The 18,373-nt window shown below is 46.0% G+C and overlaps 2 protein-coding genes across 6 annotated transcripts in view; both read left to right on the top strand.

Annotated features, from left to right (window-relative positions):
- LOC115074075 (tetratricopeptide repeat protein 12-like) overlaps nt 1-14,465 on the top strand; it is a 39,611-nt gene extending 25,146 nt beyond the window's left edge. For 4 of the 5 annotated variants that reach the window (XM_029573194.1, XM_029573197.1, XM_029573193.1 and 1 more), the window contains 3 exons: nt 5,329-5,400; nt 11,833-11,893; nt 14,330-14,465. In XM_029573194.1, the coding sequence (XP_029429054.1) occupies nt 5,329-5,400; nt 11,833-11,893; nt 14,330-14,355 (159 nt within the window). In that variant the 3' untranslated portion in view covers nt 14,356-14,465. The remainder of the gene's footprint in view (nt 1-5,328; nt 5,401-11,832; nt 11,894-14,329) is intronic. The other variant, XM_029573196.1, reaches the window with a different exon arrangement.
- The window catches only part of TTC12 (tetratricopeptide repeat domain 12), a 54,141-nt gene continuing 50,133 nt past the window's right edge, over nt 14,366-18,373 (top strand). The window contains exon 1 of the mRNA XM_029573192.1: nt 14,366-14,519. Coding sequence (XP_029429052.1) covers nt 14,510-14,519 — 10 coding nt within the window. The 5' untranslated portion in view covers nt 14,366-14,509. The remainder of the gene's footprint in view (nt 14,520-18,373) is intronic.

The following is an 18,373-nucleotide window of genomic DNA, read 5'->3' as shown; positions in this document are numbered from 1 at the left end:
GCAAAGGATAGGTCTAGACCTGCTTTGTGTACCTTGCAAACTATAATAGATTTCACTGTTCCCCCATTACTCTGTCAGAAAACAGGAGGCAATAAGATTGACTCTGGAGTGCCCTCTTCTTATTCAGGTAGTCATACTGGTTGCAAGACCCCAGTGGGGTCGGAGCAGTATTCATCTATTTTGTGGTCCCCAAAAAGGATGAGTCTTTCATCCCATTCTTGACTTGAAACAGGTCAAAAGGTTTTTCAAAGGGTCCTATTTCAGGATGGAGACATTGAAATCGGTCATAGTTGTAGTGTGATGGGGGAATTCCTGACCTTCTTGGAACTTACGGAGCACTATGTGCACATTCCAATCAGGATCATCAAAAGTTTCTATAGTTTGCAGTGCAAAGGGGCCATTTTCAGTTGCATACCGAATCAGCTGTGCGCTGATTCGGTATGCAATACCCATACTTTTAAAGCTCTGCTTTGAAAGTAATTGATTTGAATATCATTCCAAAGAAACCCTCTTGACTTCACCTTGCGATGTTTTAAGCCAATTCATGTGGCTTGTAAGCCCCTGAGGCAGCTCTTTGAGCGAAACTCAGCCAGAGTCGGGCAAGCTTCAATAAAATCCTGTTTACACCGATCCATCTACTTGTTTCCTTAACCATATCTCATGACAAAGTGGATGCTTTGTATGTTATGTTTAAAATTAATAAAGATTAAATATAATATATATATATATATATATATATATATATATATATATATATAAACACCTAAATAGGCAAGTCAGTAAAACAACGCGCTGTATTTGGAGTGTGAGAGAGTTTTTTTTTATTTTTTATATATTTTTATATATTTTTTATTTCTTATACAATTTTTGTTTTTCATATAGGTACTAATTATAGATACTGTTGTCATTAATTTAAAAAAAAAATGGGAGGTTTTTTGAAAAATGATAGGTTTAATCTAAGTAATGGGAGGTCAAGTCTTGACACTTATATTTTGTTCTTTAAGAGCTTAATAATATACAGTTGCTTTGAAAATTCAGATGACCATACATTTAAAATTAAAATCAATTCTACAGCACTTGTCTCATCACATTAGTCAAATGTGATAAGCGATACACTACCCCTGATTTGAGAGACTGTTGATCTTTCAAAATATACAATTACTAGTTGATCAGTGTACATTGTCTTTCATGCATTTGTCATATTTAAATCAACTTTGGACCATTTATCCCAACAAACCTGTTAATTCATGTGGTGTCTGTTATTGTCAGTTGTATTCAATATTTTCATATAATTTCTTATAATTTTTATTCTTTGTACAGCATGGTTGTATATGTATGTTTATACATATTGGTTTTATTTTTTTTTTTTTTATGTAGCCCCTGAAGCAGCTCTTAATTGAGCGAAACTCGGCCTGAGTCGGGCTTTTTACTTATTAATAAATTCCTTGGTGTTACCGATCTTCTTGTTTTTCTGGTCGCTACTTGCAACGTTGGATCGGTTTCCGGTTTGTTTCTTTGGATTCTTGGTTATATAGCAGTGCCTCAAAGTCTTTGGTTTTCTGTTTCCATCTGTTGGTAGGGATGCAAAACCCACTTGTCTGGACTGATCTGTGGTACTTCAGGGACAAAAATTAGCAAGTAAGACCCAATTTTCCTTTTTTTATTTAAATTTCCATAATGAAAACAAATCAAGAATACTTGATATTAGCAACTTCATGGATGATTGATTCTAATACATAAGAAAAATCACTCAAACCCCCCCCCCAAAAAAAGCCCCCATTACTTTAGACCTCATTTAGGGAATATTGAAAAGAAGAGAGATACTGAAGTCTCATTAAGAGTAGATGCTGCCAAACCAAACTCCTCCAGTCCTGTATTTAAATTTGGTAAAGTCATAAAGGTCCAAGTCGTTGGTTGTGTTATTGGAAGGGGAACTGCAGACTTGGACAGGACAGTCCCAATAGTTCCCTTCCTCTTTTTAACTATAAACCAGCTATGGGGTCTTAATAATCACTGATTAAGAGTACTTATGATCTTAGAGCCACTAAGGAAAACTGCTCCAAGGTACGTGACCTTTTGGCACCCTGGCAGTTGCACACTGAAGGGCACAGGTTTTATGGGGTGGATCCAGGTGCAACTAGATATATGTCCTGATGATTCAGGCCTCCAAACAGCAGCTGGGGACACCAAGTAGATTTTGGGCTCAGCTAGATGGACATCTCCTCTTAGCATGCTCCCCACTCACTCCTGGTAGAGCGTAGATTTTATGGGGTAGATCCAGATGCCCCCTGATAACGTTAGGCCTCCAGTCAGGGTTCCATACAGCAACTGGGGATGCCACAGGTAGGTCTCAGGCTCAATGAGGCTAGATGGATGTCTCCTTTAGTATATGGAGTTATTTGTAGCTTTTGGGCTCCATTTATTTTATTTATGATATATTTGTTAATTGCTTAATACAAAAAGTCCTAAGCATATATAGTGGTACATACATAGTTAGACCTGGTGCCCCAGGTGTGAGAGAGAGCACATATGAGAACCCCTTCAGAGAGCTTTGCTTTCCAAGTTGGGATCCTCAGTTGCAGGATTATACCAGATGGTTACCAGTGCCGGATCATGTCAAAGTGAATTTGAATTTGAAATGGTGGTTGATGTCCAGGAATTTGGAGACAGGCTTGGATCTCAAGCCTCCAGCTTGGATAGTGTGACAGCAAATGCTAGTCTCTTAGGTTGGGGGTTCATTATCTGTGTCAGGTTGCTCAGGATCTAGGGTCAGTGGAAGAGGCAAAGTGATTGGAAACCAGAGCGATTCAGTTAGCTTTTTGGCATTTTATGTTGCTTCTCATGAGTAAAGCAGTCCTGTCATTTCTGAAATGCTATGGCAAGTGGCATAGCATATTTGAATCATCAAAGGGGCAGCAAGAGCCCGCAGGTATCGAAAGAGATGGACTTGCTGATTCAGTGGGCAGAAAAGAATCTGAAATATGAATCTGGCCTCTCATATTGCGGGAGTGGAGAACATTTAGGCAGACTTTCTCAGCCACAATGTAGTTAATCCTGGCAAGTAGACAGGTTGTCCTTGGAGGCATTCCATCTGATGGTGAATAGATGGGGACTCCCATGGATGGATCTGATGGATAAGAATATGATGGTGCAGTATTGTTTTTCAGCCACAGAAAGCAGAATGGGTTTGTTTGGTCTGGATGCCTTTCTTCAGCAATGGCTATCGGAGGCAGTTTCTGTATGTTGTTCCTCCATTGCTGGTCAGTGGGGCCGAGTCATTTAGAGGATTGCTTGTCATCCAGTCCTGGGATTCTGATGGCTCTGGTTTGGCCACAATATTCTTAGTATGTAGTCATTGTCAGGTTAGACGGAAAGCCATTACGGTTTCTACAGCACAGGGACCTGCTCTTGCAGGGTCATATCCTTTATGAAGATCCGGATTGGTTTTGTCTTGTGATGTGGCCCTTAAGAGATCTCGTTTAATCAGAAAAGGTTATTCTTCTGAAATGATGAGTACTCTTTTGAAGGCTAGGAAAACCTCCGTTTCTTTGCTTATGTTCGGATCTGGACGATTTTTGAGCACTTGTGTTTCTATAAGCAGATAATGTCCAGGAGTTGCCTCAGTGCCATGTATCCTGGATTTCTTGCAGAATGGTCTGGCTAAAGACCTAGCTCTTAATTCTTTGAAAGTGCAAGTTGCGGTGATCGTATGCTATAGAGCTGTGTTTTAGGGAGGCTTTTATAATCTCATCTGGATGTATCTTGAAAGAAGACAAAATTAGACCCCTGATAAGGGACCCTATTTCAATCTTGGGAACTGTATTTGGTACCTTTCTTCTAGCCTGCACAGAGCAACTTCCTCTACCCTTAGCAGAAGGCTTAGGAGTAGCCTGCATGGACCAGCAGTTGCTACTATCCTAAAACTTGCTGGGAAGACTAAATGGACCATTTTGGTCTTTATATCTGCCATCAATCACTATGTTCCTATGTTAGGGCCGCTTTGCACAAGCATCTTCATAGGCAGAGTGCATTTGATTTCTCTGCAGGAAATCTGTAAGGCAACAACTTGATCTTCTTTGCATTCCTTTCCAAACATTATTGTTTGGATGTGGGAGCAAGAGATGGCACTTCCTTTGCTGAGGAGATTTTGAGAGCTGGGTTGGCAGTTCCTGCCCTATTCTGGAGTAGCTTGGGTGCATCCCATTCATCTGGACTGGGCTGACTGGATGAACAAGAAACTTACTCTTTCCTGATAATTTCCTTTCCTTGAATCCAGTCAACCAGTCTAGAACCTGATCAGTTTCTTTTGCCAGTTATATCTTTTTTTCAGTCCTTTAAGGAGATGAAGCTGATTTGAACACTGCTTGTGGTGAATAGGCAGGCTAAGTGATCAGGTCTGTATATAGTTTTTAAATTCTTTCTTCCTATATTTTGTGTGGGAAAGCCTTCTAGTTTTTAAGGGGATGCTTATAAGGGGGTGACATCTGCAAACCTGTTGATCTGTGTCACAGTGTGCTGGTTAGTGGACATAACCTACTCAACTGGACTGCTCTGACTAGATTGAAGGAAAGGAAATTATCAGAGAAGAAAACCTTTCCCCATGTACATGAAGATTTTACTACTGTGCAGATAGTTATAAAATTAGTCTCCCTAAAGGCAATTTTCAAAGCCAGTAACTGGGTAAATATGCCTGGCTGAAAATTATTCTCAGTCTGGCTAAAAGTACAGCTGGGCTTCCATAGCATAACATTTAGCCAGATTAAAAAGAAGCATTCTTGTGCATGTGTTTAGGTTAGGAAAATAAACAGAACACATACATTTATATTTTCACATTTACACCTACTGTTTTACCTCCCAGTTGGCCATCTGCAGAAACAGCAAAGGGCACATATAAGAAGGCACTTTCGGCATGTGTATTTGTACCTAATTTTCAAAGGGAAACTATCCAACTGGTTTCCTTTTCAATATTAGCTACAAAGTATGTGAGCTAAAAGCGGCCATGTGCTTTTGTAAGCTGTTGAAAATTGCTTCCTTAATGTCTTTACTGACAGAGGTACTAAATGCAGAAACTTGGGTTTCCACTCTTGCTGAGGTGGCAGAAACTTGAATATTAAACAATCATTGCTTCTATAAAGATGCTAGTTTTACTGAACTCTTCTGTTGGGTGTTCTTTTTTTACTGGTTGTGTTTTTGCTGGATTATCGTAATTCCACCCCTTTCACTTTTCATTAGTGTTGGAGCCTGGGTGTGATTTGTCTGCTTGCAACATCTGGAAAAGTTTTTGTTTTACACTCAGAGAATGTAATGGGTAATTGATGTTTTACACAGTGCAATGAAAAATCCATCAAAGCCCGAGTTCATATGGGAAAAGCATACCTGGGGCTAAAGGACTACAGCAAGGTGAGTTCTTCCACACACTGCTCGCACTACATTTTAACCTTCGTGTCTTGAACATGGCCCAAATAAACAGGCACATTGAAAACCAGTCAAAGCTAAATTTTCTTTAAAATCTATGGCAGTGAATCTTACAGTATAAGTGATAAAGCTGTGTAGTTATCTACCATATGGGAATTAATCACAAGGCAACTCTGATAGAGGTGCTTGAAAACCTGACTGTAAAGTCTGTGTGAGCCTGTGACACATATTAATGGGTACAGGGATGTGTGAACAGAACAACTGACACACATTTTGTGGAGAGCACTTGCAGGAAAGATCTTTTGAGGTCACGATTCAAAAATGTTTGTCCAACTAAGTTCGGGACTTAGCTGGACAAATCTGTAATTTATATATTCCCCCCCCCCCCCCCCATTGTCTGGATTATTTTTAGCCAGATAAGTCATCTTCCAACTAAAACTTATTCAGATAAATAAGAGGCATTCTTGGCTAAGTTTAGCCAAGCAAGTCTGTCCATGATGAAAGCAGGTCTAAAGGTACAATTACCTGGATAACTTTAGTCTTAACTGGCTATATTAAAGCAGCTGGCTAAGTGGTGGCAAACTAAAAGGTAAAAAACAAAGCTGCCCAAAAAATGTTAAAGGTTAGAGGAGCTTCCCCACCCCTCAAGCTTTGGCAAAAGAAAAGGAGGATGTGGTCCAGTGTGCTTTTTCCCCGATATGAAGGGCAGTTGTGTAGCCCACGGGTGGGCCTGGGTGGGCCATGGCCCACCCACTTTGGGCTCAGGCCTACCCACTCAGTGTTGCCCAGTGGCTCAAGAAGAGGACCTGTCATAGGGCCACAGCAGACACACTGGGCGAGAGGAGGAAGAGGCCTGCAAGGCCGCCGGTGGACCCCATCTCACCACGGCCAAGAGAAGAGACCTGCGAGGCCACTGGTTGACTCCATCCCACCATGGCCGAGAAGAGGAAGAGGCCCGGGACACTGCTGAGAAAAGAAGGAGAAACGGGAGGCCAGCAGTCAAAAAAGAAAAAGACGACACTGGAAGGCGTCTGTTTCTGCTCCTCCATGTGTGCCGGCCCTGTGCATTAAAAATCTATGCAGCCAGTAAGTGCTGTACCCTGATCTCATGCATCGCAAGAAAAGCATAGAGGAGTGCTAGCCGCATGAGTTTTGAATACAGTGGGCAGGCACACGAGGAGCAGCAGCAGAACAGGCTTCCCCTTTTGCTACTGATGAGGAGCCTGCCTGTGTTTTGTGTTTGTCTGTGTGTGTATGTGAATGATAGCTTGCCTGGGTGTATGTGAATGGTAGCCTGCCTGGAGGGTTGGGTGGGTGGGTGAATGGGAGCCTGCCTGAGGGTGGGGAGTGTGTGAATGGGAAATTGTCTGGAGGTTGGGAGTGTTTGAATGTGAATGGGAGCCTGCCTGGAGGTGGGGGTGTTTGAATGTGAATGGGAGCCTGCCTGGGGAGGGGTGCATGTGTGTGAAAGGTAGCCTATCTAGGTAGGCGGGTGTGTATGAATGTGAATGGTAGCCTACCGTGCGTGTGTGTGTGTAAATGGTAGCCTGTCTGGGTGTATGTGTGAGAATGAGAGCTGGCCTTGGGGGTTGGGAGGTGTGTAAATGGGAGCCGGGCTGGGGTGGGTATGAATGGGAGCCTGCCTTGGGTGTGTGTGTGTGAATGGGAGCTTGCTTGGGAGGGGTTCTGAATGAGAGCTTACCTGAGTGGGAGGGGGGGGGGGGTGAGAGCATTTGTGAAAGTGAGAACTTGTGGGAGCCTGTGTGAAAGAGAGTATGTGAGAGCCTATATGTTTGTGTGTGTGGGAGTGGGAACCTGTGTGTATGTGAGAGAGCAAGGAAGAGTGGGATCCTGAGTGTGTGAAAGAACATGTGAGAGAGAGAGAGTGTGTGTGTGTGTATGAAGGAGGAAGGGAAGAAGACAGAATAAAGGAGACCCTGAAAAAGGAACAAGGAAAAGACAAACATGGGGGGGGGGGGGAAAGAAATTGGGACCAGCTGATTAGAAAAACAATAGACAACAAAGGTTAAAAAAATTATTTTGCCTTTCAGCGATTGGAATATACCAGCTTTAGAAATTTGCAGTTCTTATATATTTGTATTTTGCTTTTTCTTCAGTATTCCAGTGTGCAACAGAATCTGGTTTCTCAGGCTTTTGAATTTCAGTTTTGTCTTCATGTTTGTTTCTAATTTGTAGCCCTAGTCTGGTTTGCTCTGTTTGCCCATTAAGTAGTGTATTAGTATTCTAGGGCCTGGTATAATGTTTGCCTTGCTGCCTTTTTATATATAAGATTGCTGCTGTTTGAGTCCTGAGAGTTACTACTTTTATGGTATGGTAAGTTCTATTTATTTCATCATTCTTTTGCAGGGTTTGTATTACTCACAAGGTGTTTTGACCAGTGAAGGGAATTTGTTTTGCTGTCACTGAGGTGGCACTGGAATTTGAAATTTTTTTTTTTTTGCATGTCCTAGTTCTGTTCTGCACTGTTGCAAATCATTTTATGATGATTATTATGATTATTGCTATTTTATTGTAGTTTTATGTATTTTTTGGAAAGAGGATTCATAAAAGAATATATTGATATTTGTTTTATTACGTGATTTGATCTGATGTTTCTGAAGTGGTCTTCATTTACTTTTTACATGATATTGTGTATTTATAAACTGCAATAAATATAAAATCAAGTATATAGATTAATAAGGCATTTTTAATGTTGGTAAGTGCTTAAAGTAATATAATTAAATATTTTAAATGTCACTTCCCTGTTACGGTAACCTGGATCAGTCCAGACAGTGGGTTATGTCCCCAATCCAGCAGATGAGTCAGTCAAAGCTTTGAGGGGGCGTCACCATAAGTGCTACTACCCACTCTGCAGGAGTTCAGTATCTTCTGACTCCAGCAGATGCGAGTAGGGAATACGGTTGCTCCCGATTACCTCAGGCATTCCTTGTACTGTCTTATATCTGATTTTCTTCTCTCTGCCTACTTCTTTTGGATCAAGTTTTGTTTAAAAAAAAAAAAAAAAAAAAAAGTGTAAAGTGAGTTAGAGGGCCCTAATTGGGAGCGTGGCTTCCCTCTATGTTTGTCCTGCTCTCTCCTTCTTCTTTCGTTGCGTGCGGGGTAAGTGTTTGTTTTTGCTTCTTTCCCTGCAGTTTGCTTCGACGGACGGCGCGGAGGCCAGTAGGACCGGCCTCTCTCCGCGTTCTCTCTCTTGCCTGCGGCCATTTTCGCGGCTCCTCGTGGGCTGCGGAGGCAGGCAGGGAGGTCGTACGTTGGCGGGTCGCGCGGCCAGGAAGGCCCCCCCGCGGTGCCGTTTTCGTCCTCGGCGGGTTGTGCAGGCCGTCCGGGCCCCCCGCAGCGGCGCTCCCGTTCTCGGCCCCCCCCCCGAGGCTCTGCCGGGTGGTTTTTTGATCTGCCGGGCCTGTTTCCTGCACAGCTTCCGATGCCGCGGCCAGAGCGCTGCTCTGCTTGCGGCGAGCCGGGCTCGCGGATCTCGAGGGAGGGCATCTGTGCGAGGTGTCTCCCCGGGGGGGAAGGCACCTCGCGGCCCGCATCGATTTCCCTCGTCTCACAGGCTTGCCCGGGCGGCGGGGGCCGGCCCCTCCCCCATTCCTGGCGGGAACGGCGGCCATCTTACACTCTGCACGCCCTGAGGGGAACAGACAGCGCTGGGGGCCGGGGATGCTGGGGAATCCCCGCCACACTTACTCCCGGAATCGGACCCGGAGACAGTCCCGCAGGGGCCGGGTTCCCCGGGGGCCCCCCCCTCGGAGCCCCCCTCGGGTAGACAGGGGTTTTCCCCAGAGTTTATCCTTCTGCTGCACACCGCATATCTGCAGAGCCTGGAGGCTCCCACGGGACCTCCTCCAAACAAGATGCCGCGGCCCTCGCTACCTTCACCGGCCCCCCCCCCGCTCCGGCGGGTGTGGGGGCCCCTCTGCCTCCCGCTCGTGCCCGGCTCCCGGGGAGCTCGGGGACTGCGGGCTCACGACCAGGTTCCCCTGGATCGGATCCGGTGGATCCGGGTCAAGGGGACTCCACTTCAGAGGGTGATGATCCGCACACGCTGCGTCTGTTCCAGCGGGAAGAGCTGGAGGACCTACTTCCACAGGTTATTAAGGAGTTGGACCTCGATAAATATAAAATCAAGTAATATAGATTAATAAGGCATTTTTAATGTTGGTAAGTGCTTAAAGTAATATAATTAAAATATTTTAAAATGTCACTTATGATGCATGATGGCTGTTGCAAACTACTCAGAAATCCATTGTAGGGTGCATACTAAGGCATTATTTATCAATAAGAGTACAACTAGTAGGACCTAGATCTGCATATCTACTGCCCACCCATGTTAACCTTGGGCCCCCCAAAAATTCAGTTCTGGCTATGCCACTGAAGAAGGGTGAATGAAGGGATTGAGGTGGTGGTGGGGAGGGAGGGCACCAGAAGGGAAGTGATGCTCCATCCCACCTGCCACCAATGAGGCTTTTCTTCCAGGGTGGAGGGAAAGGAATTTACCCTCCCATTGATGTCGGTGAATGAGGGAGGGGGGTTGGGATGGGAGTAAAAGATGGTGAGTAGGGATAATTTAGGCGATGAGTGGGGGTCATGGCAGAGGAGTGAAGGAGGGTTAGTAGGGAGAAGAAATGGAAGTGAGAGGATTATGGTGGGAGAGGGAATGAGAGTGAGTGGAGGGAAGGGTGCAAAGTAGGATGAGTGAGTGGGGGATTGTGTGGAGGCGGGAGGACATGAATTAGTGAATGGGAGAAGAGAGAGGTGAGTGATGGGATAGTGGAGGGTCAGGAGGTCATGAATGAGTGAGTGGGAAGGGAGGTAAATAAGGTGCGAGGGGATCATGGTGGGAGGGAAGTGAACAAGAGAATGAAGGGAGAAGGGAAGTTAGCCTGGGAGCATGAGGGGATCAGGTAGGGAAAAAATGAATGATGGACATTAAGGGGATGGTGGGGAAGAGCAGTGAATGAGGGATAGAGAAAGGATGTGGGGTGGGTAGATCATGGTAGAAGGGGAGGGAATGAGGGGAAAACACAAATGGGAGTTGAGAGAGAGTGCCAGGAGAAAATAAATGAGGGATAGTGAGTGAGGGGATCTTAGGGCTGGATGCACTGAGGGATCACGGAGGTGGGGAGAGTGATAGAAGAAGGGGATTGGGGAATGGGAGAAAGTGCCATTGTGAAAGTGAGGGAGGAAATGGGAGAGAGAGAAGGAGGAGATTGGAGTGGGTATGGAGAGTGAATTAGGGGATCACTATGGGTGCAAATGGAATGAGGAGATAGGATGGGGTGTAGGATGTGAATGAGAAGATTGGGTGTGAGGGGATCAAAGGGATGAGGGGGTGATTGAGGGACTATGGGTTCCTTCCTTCTCCACCCCATCCCATCTTCCCTCTGCACTCCATCCACAGTTTTCCTTTCTTCCATCCCCAGTTCTCTTCTTCATCCATTTCTTCCCCCCCCCCTTCCACCCTATCCATAATACTCCCTTTCCTGTTCATACCCCAGATCAGTTCAGACTTCTGGGTTTTGCCTCCCTGCTAGCAGATGGAGAAAGAAGAAAAGTTTTACTGACACTGCTACTTAAGCCAGTGTGCTGCTTGCAGTCCCTCAGTATTTCTCTGTCTCCAGCAGATGATAAAGATGTAGAACCTGCAGTCTGGAGTGAAGAAAAAAAAAAGAATAATAAAGAGTTCAACGGGAGCTTTCTCCTAAGGAGTTATGTCCCTGGTAGGGGCCATTCTCCCTGGTTGAGGTGGACGAGCAGAGGGTTGGTGACCCTCAGTGTGTCTCATCCCTGAACACTGAGGGGCTTTTGATTATGGTGGTCCAGTTCTCTTGATCCCCTGGAGAACCCTCGGAAACCAGAAGCCCCTCTACAGCATTCAGGAAAGTACTCTAATTTGTTTTTATCTGTAAAGTTTAAAAAAAAAAAAGACCTGACAGGTGGCTCGGAGAAGGATCTCTGTTCCGGCCCTGTGAGTGATCAGTGATCACACCAGACACTGGTGAGAGCCAGCTGTAGCTGGGGGTCCCAGCGTTGACGAGATGCTGCGGCTAGCGACAAGGAGGAAGCTCATGTGGGACATTCATGGCATCTGCCTAAGCTGTAGACGAGGCCTGCCACTCGTGTGAGGATATACATGCTCATAGTAGCCGTGTGGATTTGTGCACATACTATATCTCCAAGGGAGAGGGCAGCTTGGACGGTGCTTGCTCCTTTTCAGTGCGTACAGTTTCTACAAGTAATAGTGCACACACTGATTCAGCACATAAAAGGGACCCAAATTATACTGACAACAATACATGCTCAGTGTAGGCTACCTGGTAAAGTGAACTATAAATTGCTATTTTGAATCCTGATATGTCTCTCATTACTGATTTTTTTTTCTTATTTATTCTGAAGGCTCGGCAGTGCTATAAAAAAATCCTAGAAATGGACCCTAAATGGGAAAAGATGATTAAAGGTAAGAAGCATGGCTCTTATCTTGTACAGACCGCCTTCATTTTCTTTAAACAATGTGCACCTATTTTTCTTTAAATATTTTGGTTGGTTATCAAAAGAGATTTCAAGGAAATCACAGAGTAGCAAAATCTATCTGTTCCCTAGAGAACGTACCATCAACTTCTCTCTTTGTTTGAGCACAGGGAGGTCAGAGGTGGAATTAGAGCCTGGGTCTTCATGCTTCAATGTCTGCATTTTAATCCCTAGGCTTCCCTGTCACATTACCCAGTTACACAGAGGTCAGTATTCAAAGGGATCTAGTCAGCTAAGTAAGGACTTAACTAGCTACATCTGAGCCTTTAAAAACTGACCACTATAACTGGCTAAATTTAGCTGGTCAAACTCTAGATGGGTGGGGTTAGAGCAGGGACAGAAAGCTAGGTACTGAAAGAGCAGTCCTAAATTTGGCCAACTAACTATTCCTCCAGATATTAAAAAAAAAAAAATGTAAAAAGTTTCCATTGCTTCAAACTTGCTCCCAATCCCCTCCCAACTTTTTAAAATAAAGTCAGACTGGGCAGAAACCCCCATTCTCTCCCGATCCCTTCCAGTATTTGAAAACAACCTTAGACCCGTGACTGAATACCCCATCCCCTCCTCATCCCCTCCAGCATTTAAACAAAAAATTGTGGGTCCCGCTAAACTCTTTCCCCCCCCTCCCCCCCCCATCTCTGTCCTCTGCTTTAAAAAGTCTGCAACTGCTCCAATTCCAGCCTGCTCTCTTAACCTCCAAAAGCCTTCCGAAGACCAGTGGCAGGAGGTCTTATCTTTTTTCACCTGGGCTAAAAATACTAAGTGCAGACAGAGATGAGAAGGGAAGGGGGAGCTAGTTTAATTTTTTTTTTTTTTTTTTTTTAAAGAGGACTTAGTTGGTACATGCCTGAGTTTCAGCACTAACCGACCAAATTTAACTGGGGAACCTAGCCACACTAACGGGCCAATACAGTAAGGTGCGGTAGAAAGGGATGTGTTAGTGCCGGACGCACCCGCGTTTGCCGCACGCACAGTTTGAAACACATACCGCTCGATACTGTATTTAAATGGCATGCAAATGCAAGCCGCGTCCAGGAAGTGCAATCCATTTTACTGTATAGACGCTTTATACAGCGCCTATACAGTATCCTGGGTGCGCTGGTACCTGTCATTTCAAATGACATTTGAAATGACAGGTACCAGGAAGTGGATACAGGAGAAGGGCTGACTGACCTTCTAACTGACCCCAAACTTTCCGCCAGCCCCCGCTCACCTGCCCTGGCCACGTCCATCTCCCGCGCTGACAGCTCTGGAGCAGCCCCAGCCAGTCCCGCTTCACTGCCTGACCCCCTAACTCCCCGGGACAAGACCGAAGTGAATCGGGCAAACTTTCCGCCAGCCCCCGCTCACCTGCCCTGGCCTAACTCCTCGCTCACCTTGTCCCGGGGAGTCAGGCAGTGAAGCGGGGCTGGCTGGGGCTGCTCCGTGGCCCGTGAAATTTTGTCTCAGCTTGCCTGACGCTCCACACTAACGCAGGGGTAGGGGTAGGCGGTAAATTAGCAGGTTAAACGCGCGGCAAAACTGCAGGTTTAAAAAGCGATAATAAGGGCGCACGTTACTGTATGGGAGGGAATAGCTAATCTGATCGTTTACATCTCATATACATGCCGCGGGCGGAAAGGGTTACCCGTAGATTTAAAGAGGCAGTAAGGATGGGTTAAAAGGGATAGTGAATCGCAGGTAGGACTAACGTGGCCAAATTGTGAGTAGAAAGCAGGTTAGAAGCAGGGTAACCGCGGCCGCACTTTACTGTATTGGCCTGTAAATCAGGCATCACATTTTGACCATCTTGATTTAAGAGAATAGCTGAAAATCTAGCTGGTTAATTTGAGCTAAATATTCACCTAAAAATAACTAAACTTGGTTAGTTATTTTACCCACACAGTGGGTCTTTAACTATGTATCTTATAGTGGTACCATACAAAGTGCTGCACAAGCTCACTCCAATGGTTCTATGGCTTATTTCTCTGAAAGAGGCTCAGCACGAGAGGTTAAATGCCAGAATATGTACAGAGAATGGGATCCAGCTGGTATCTCCAGGTTCATTGTTATACTCTTGCTATGCTGTGTTGCTGATTTCTTTCTTGACATTGTAAGGTCTTTGGGGAAGACCTTCTTCTTAAAATCTCTGGCTCCTGTTTGCTGCAGCCGGTATGATGATGTGGCATATCACGCGTTTTGGTTCCCATGTGCTCTGCTACAGATAGATGTGTAAACCTGTGGTATAGAAACACAGCGATTATATTGCAGCATGGGCATGAAGGAAGGCTGAGATAGCCACCCTTTATCAAAATGCTGTCAGGCACATGCCACACTTGGAGACCGAGCCAGGATAATAGTTGCACCTTTATTTATTTTTCTTCAGACTATACCAATCAAAGTGGACAGTGAAGAAAGAAAAGCCACACAGGAACAGAAGGCAGAGGAGGAGTTTAATTCTGGCAGGGAGACAGCCATATTAGTGAAGACGTTGCTAGAGAAACTGAGTAGACCTGGCCAGGCTCCACTGTACTACACAGGTGGCATCAGGCTGCTGACCCACATTATGACTGACTGTAAGTATCCATAGCTGGGGCACGTGCCATCCTGCTACTCATGGCCCTCTTATGGTGGAAATCCACTTGCCAGTGGTGAGTGGGCTTATGTCATTCCAGTGTTCAGCCCTTGTGAAGGATTCCTGCACTTGTTGAACAGGTTCCAGTTTGTGGACAGGCATAGGAAGTATAGAGCAACGGGACCTGGAAAAAGTGTGAAAAGTCAGGTTTCAGGGGAGCTTTCAATTTGAAAAATCTGTAAGGAGTGCTGGCCTTGTGGGGACATCTTCAGATTGTGAAGGGATGACAAAATTCTGCCTAGAGGGTGTAGTAGTAAAGCCCAGAAAAAGTGGAAGAAACATGACATTTCCAAGTTTATCTGTGTGTGTGTGTGTGTGTGTGTGTGTATATATATGAGAGAGAGAATGAATATGAATAATACTCTGACAACAAAACTGTCAAAGAGTTTGCATAATTGCAAAGTGTGCAGGAACTTTGACCGCACCTACTTGTAGCTAATCCAGCTATGGAAGTTGGCGCATACTTTTAGCCAGGCAGAGGAGTGCAGTTTTCAGAGAGACCACGTTATCTGGATAAATGGCTTTGAAAATTGGTCTCCCCATGTATATATTTATAATATATATGTGTTCACACTTTGTGTAACCATGAGGTTGATATTAAAGGTTCCTGTTCATACCCAGATCAGTCCAGACAAGTGGGTTTTGCATCCCTACCAGCAGATGGAGGTAGAGAACAAAAACTTTGAGGCACTGCTACATAACTGAGAGTGCCACCTGCAGTCCCTCAGTATTTCTCTGAGTCCAGCAGATGGTAGAGGTGCAAACCTGCAGTATGACTAAAAAAAAAAAAAAATTAGAAAGATAAGAGACTTTGGTGTCGGAGGCTCCCTGAGGTGTTAGGTTCCTTCGTGGACGACCCCTCAAGTGGAGCTGGGCGACCAAGGGGTTGGGAACCTCTGACTGGTTTAGCCCACATGTCCAGTGGTCCTGATAGTTAGGAGACTGGCTCCCTCATGACTTCTGAAGTCTCCACCTGCGAGCTGCTGGTCCTTGCAGGGAAGTACCCTTTAGTTTTGTTCCTATTTTCTATTAAGCTTTTGTTGAAAAAAAAAAAAAGAAAAGAAGCTTGACTTTCAGTAGCATGAACTTCAGCCGGGGCTCAATGGCAGGGTGCCTTTGACTGCGGGAGTGGTCTATGCCAGCAGGAACAGAGAGTGTGAGCCTTGGGGGTTGTTCCTTCGTTCCGATGGATCTGGGGGGGCTGATGGTTTCCCGCATGTGCGGTTTGACTCGACCGTGGCTGGCACTGGTGCAGCCTAGTTTCTTTTTCCCGCGTACCATTTGGGAAGTCACGGCAGTGTGGTGCTGTGTGCAGAAGGTTAACCGCATGTGTGGCCTGCTCCTGTCTAGCTGCGTGCGGAGCCCGGCGGTGGTTTCTCTATCGCAACCGCTTGTGGGATGGCGCCCAAGCCATTAATGGCTGCCTGTAGGGCGTGCGGTTTGTGGTTGGCAAACCTTAATGCATGGTCCTTGTACTTGAGCTGTGCCTCTGGGGAAGAGGGAACTTCAGTAGGAGTTGGGAAAATGAGCATTCCGGTCTTTGGGACCTGCGGCTATGGGCTCAGGAAGATCTCAGCATGTGGCCAGTTCTGCGAGGGCTTATGGGTTGGGGTCAGCGGACCCCGGGTTGTCCAGAGAGTCTCCTCCTCCTCCTCTTTCACCGATGGGCAGAGGTTCAGGAGGGGGAGTGGGGAGTTGGACGACAGTCTCCTTGGTCAGGGGACTGATGCTTTGGATGGGTTTCCTCTGGAGTTTGTGCTTCTCCTACATGAGGTCTTCCTGGCGAGGTAGGGAGTAGGGGGGAAACGTTCCCAGAAGGAGCAGTCACGTCGCTCTTCAAAGAGGCCTGTGATGGTGCCTTCAGGTGGTTCTGGTCATCTACTGCGGCATCTCGGTTTGATTCTGATGATTTCCAGGAAGACTCACAGGGAGTGGAACTGAATGCAGATGCGAATTTGGCCCCGAATGCAGATCCTAATGCTCACAAGGATGACCTCTATTCTGATGACCACCTGGTTTCTGAGGGGGGTAACCCTTGAGGGGTTTGGCTGTTTAAAAAGGAGGAATTGCATCCCTTTATTCCCCAGTTGTTGGAGGAGCTTGGGGTTAAGGTGGCTCAAGAAGAATCTGATAACGAGGGTATGAACCCAGTCCTAGAGGGACTGCGTGCTCGACCTAGTACATTTTCCTTACCTAAGAAAATTCGGAAGTTGGTCAATCGGGAATGGGATTTTCTAGAGGTGGGCCTGAAAGTCGCAGGCCAATGGCTAAGCTTTACCCACTGATGGAAGAGACCTTAGAGCTCTTGCATGTGCCTAAGATGGATGCTGCAGTGTCGGCTGTTACCAAAAAGATGACTATCGTGGTGGTGGGTTCCACCGCTCTGAAGAATGTGCAGGACTGCAAGTTGGAGATTCAGTTGAAGCCAATGTTCGAGGTTTACACAGTGAGCCTTTGGGCCGTGATTTGTGGCAGCATGATACAGTGTGCTTGCATGTGCTGGGTGCAGAAGGCACAGGAGCAAGCCTCTTCAGGGAATGTTGGTGCTCTGCAATCGATGCGCTTGGAGGTTGCAGTGGCCTATGTCTCGGATGCTCTGTATGACTTGGTTTGCACTTCAGCCAGGGGTATAGTCTCGGCAGTGGCGGCCTGCAGGCTTCTGTGATTGCAAAATTGGTTGGTCGACGTGGTCCAAAGCCCAGTTGTAGTCTTCCCTTTAAAGCGAAACTCCTGTTTGGGGAAAATTTGGATCAATTGATGAAGTCTTTGGGGGAGGCCAAAGGGAATAGGTTACCAGAGGATAAGAAAACCAGCAAGAAATTTTTCCTGTTTTTGGGAGTCACGTAGAATCTGTTCAGGCAAACCCTCCTCTGGGGTGGGAGCAAAGCAGGTGGTGGGATGGCAGCAGTCCTTTCGAGGTTCCCGCAGATTGTCCAGAGATGGTGCCGGCCAAAGGGCCAGTGGTGGAAAGTCATCACAATGAAGCCAGCATTGCCCATTCCTCCGTAGAAGCGGTAGGGGGCAGATTGTCGAGCTTTTACGAGGAGTGGGCCAAGATTACCTCGGATCGGTGGCTTCTAGAGGTGGTAAAAAATGGCTACGCTCTAGAATTTTTGCACCCCATCAGGGAGGCCTTTTCTGGAGTCCCACGTTGTCTCTCAAAGCAAACGAGAAGCGGTATGGGGGACTCTGCAGAGGCTGTTGTTTAAACGCGATAGTTCGCACCCCGCAGGAGGAGCAGGGGCAGGAAAGGTACTCCATTTATTTTATGGTTCCCAAGAAAGAAGGGACTTTTTGGGCCATTCTTAACTTGCAGAAGGTGAACAGGGCCCTGAGGGTTCTGCGGTTTCAAATGGTCATGTTACAAACTGTGATTGTGGCGGTCCAGCGAGGAGAGTTCTTGGTGTCATTGGAACTGACAGAGGTGTACCTCCATATTTCCATTTGAAATGACCATCAGAAGTTTCTTTGGTTCATGGTGTTGGGGCAGCACTTTTAGTTTCGAGCCCTTCCTTTCGGCTTGGCCACAGAACCATGAACCTTCAAAAAGGTGATGGTGGTAGTGGCGGCAGCCCTTCGACAAGAAGGGGTGTTGGTACATCCGTATCTGGATGATTGGCTCACTCATGCAAAGACGAAGGAGGAGTGCGTGTGGTCTCTCCAGCGAATTATGGATATCTTGTGGTCTCTGGGTTGGGTGATAAATATGGCAAAGAGTCACCTGGTGTGTAACCAGTCATTGGAGTATCTGGGGACGCTTTTTGATACCCAGAAGAGCAGGTTGTTTCTGACGTT

This window comes from Rhinatrema bivittatum, chromosome 12 (assembly GCF_901001135.1).
Source record: "Rhinatrema bivittatum chromosome 12, aRhiBiv1.1, whole genome shotgun sequence".
Lineage (NCBI taxonomy): Eukaryota > Metazoa > Chordata > Amphibia > Gymnophiona > Rhinatrematidae > Rhinatrema > Rhinatrema bivittatum.
The sequence above is the reverse complement of the archived record's forward strand: the minus strand, read 5'-3'. Positions and strand labels throughout refer to the sequence as shown.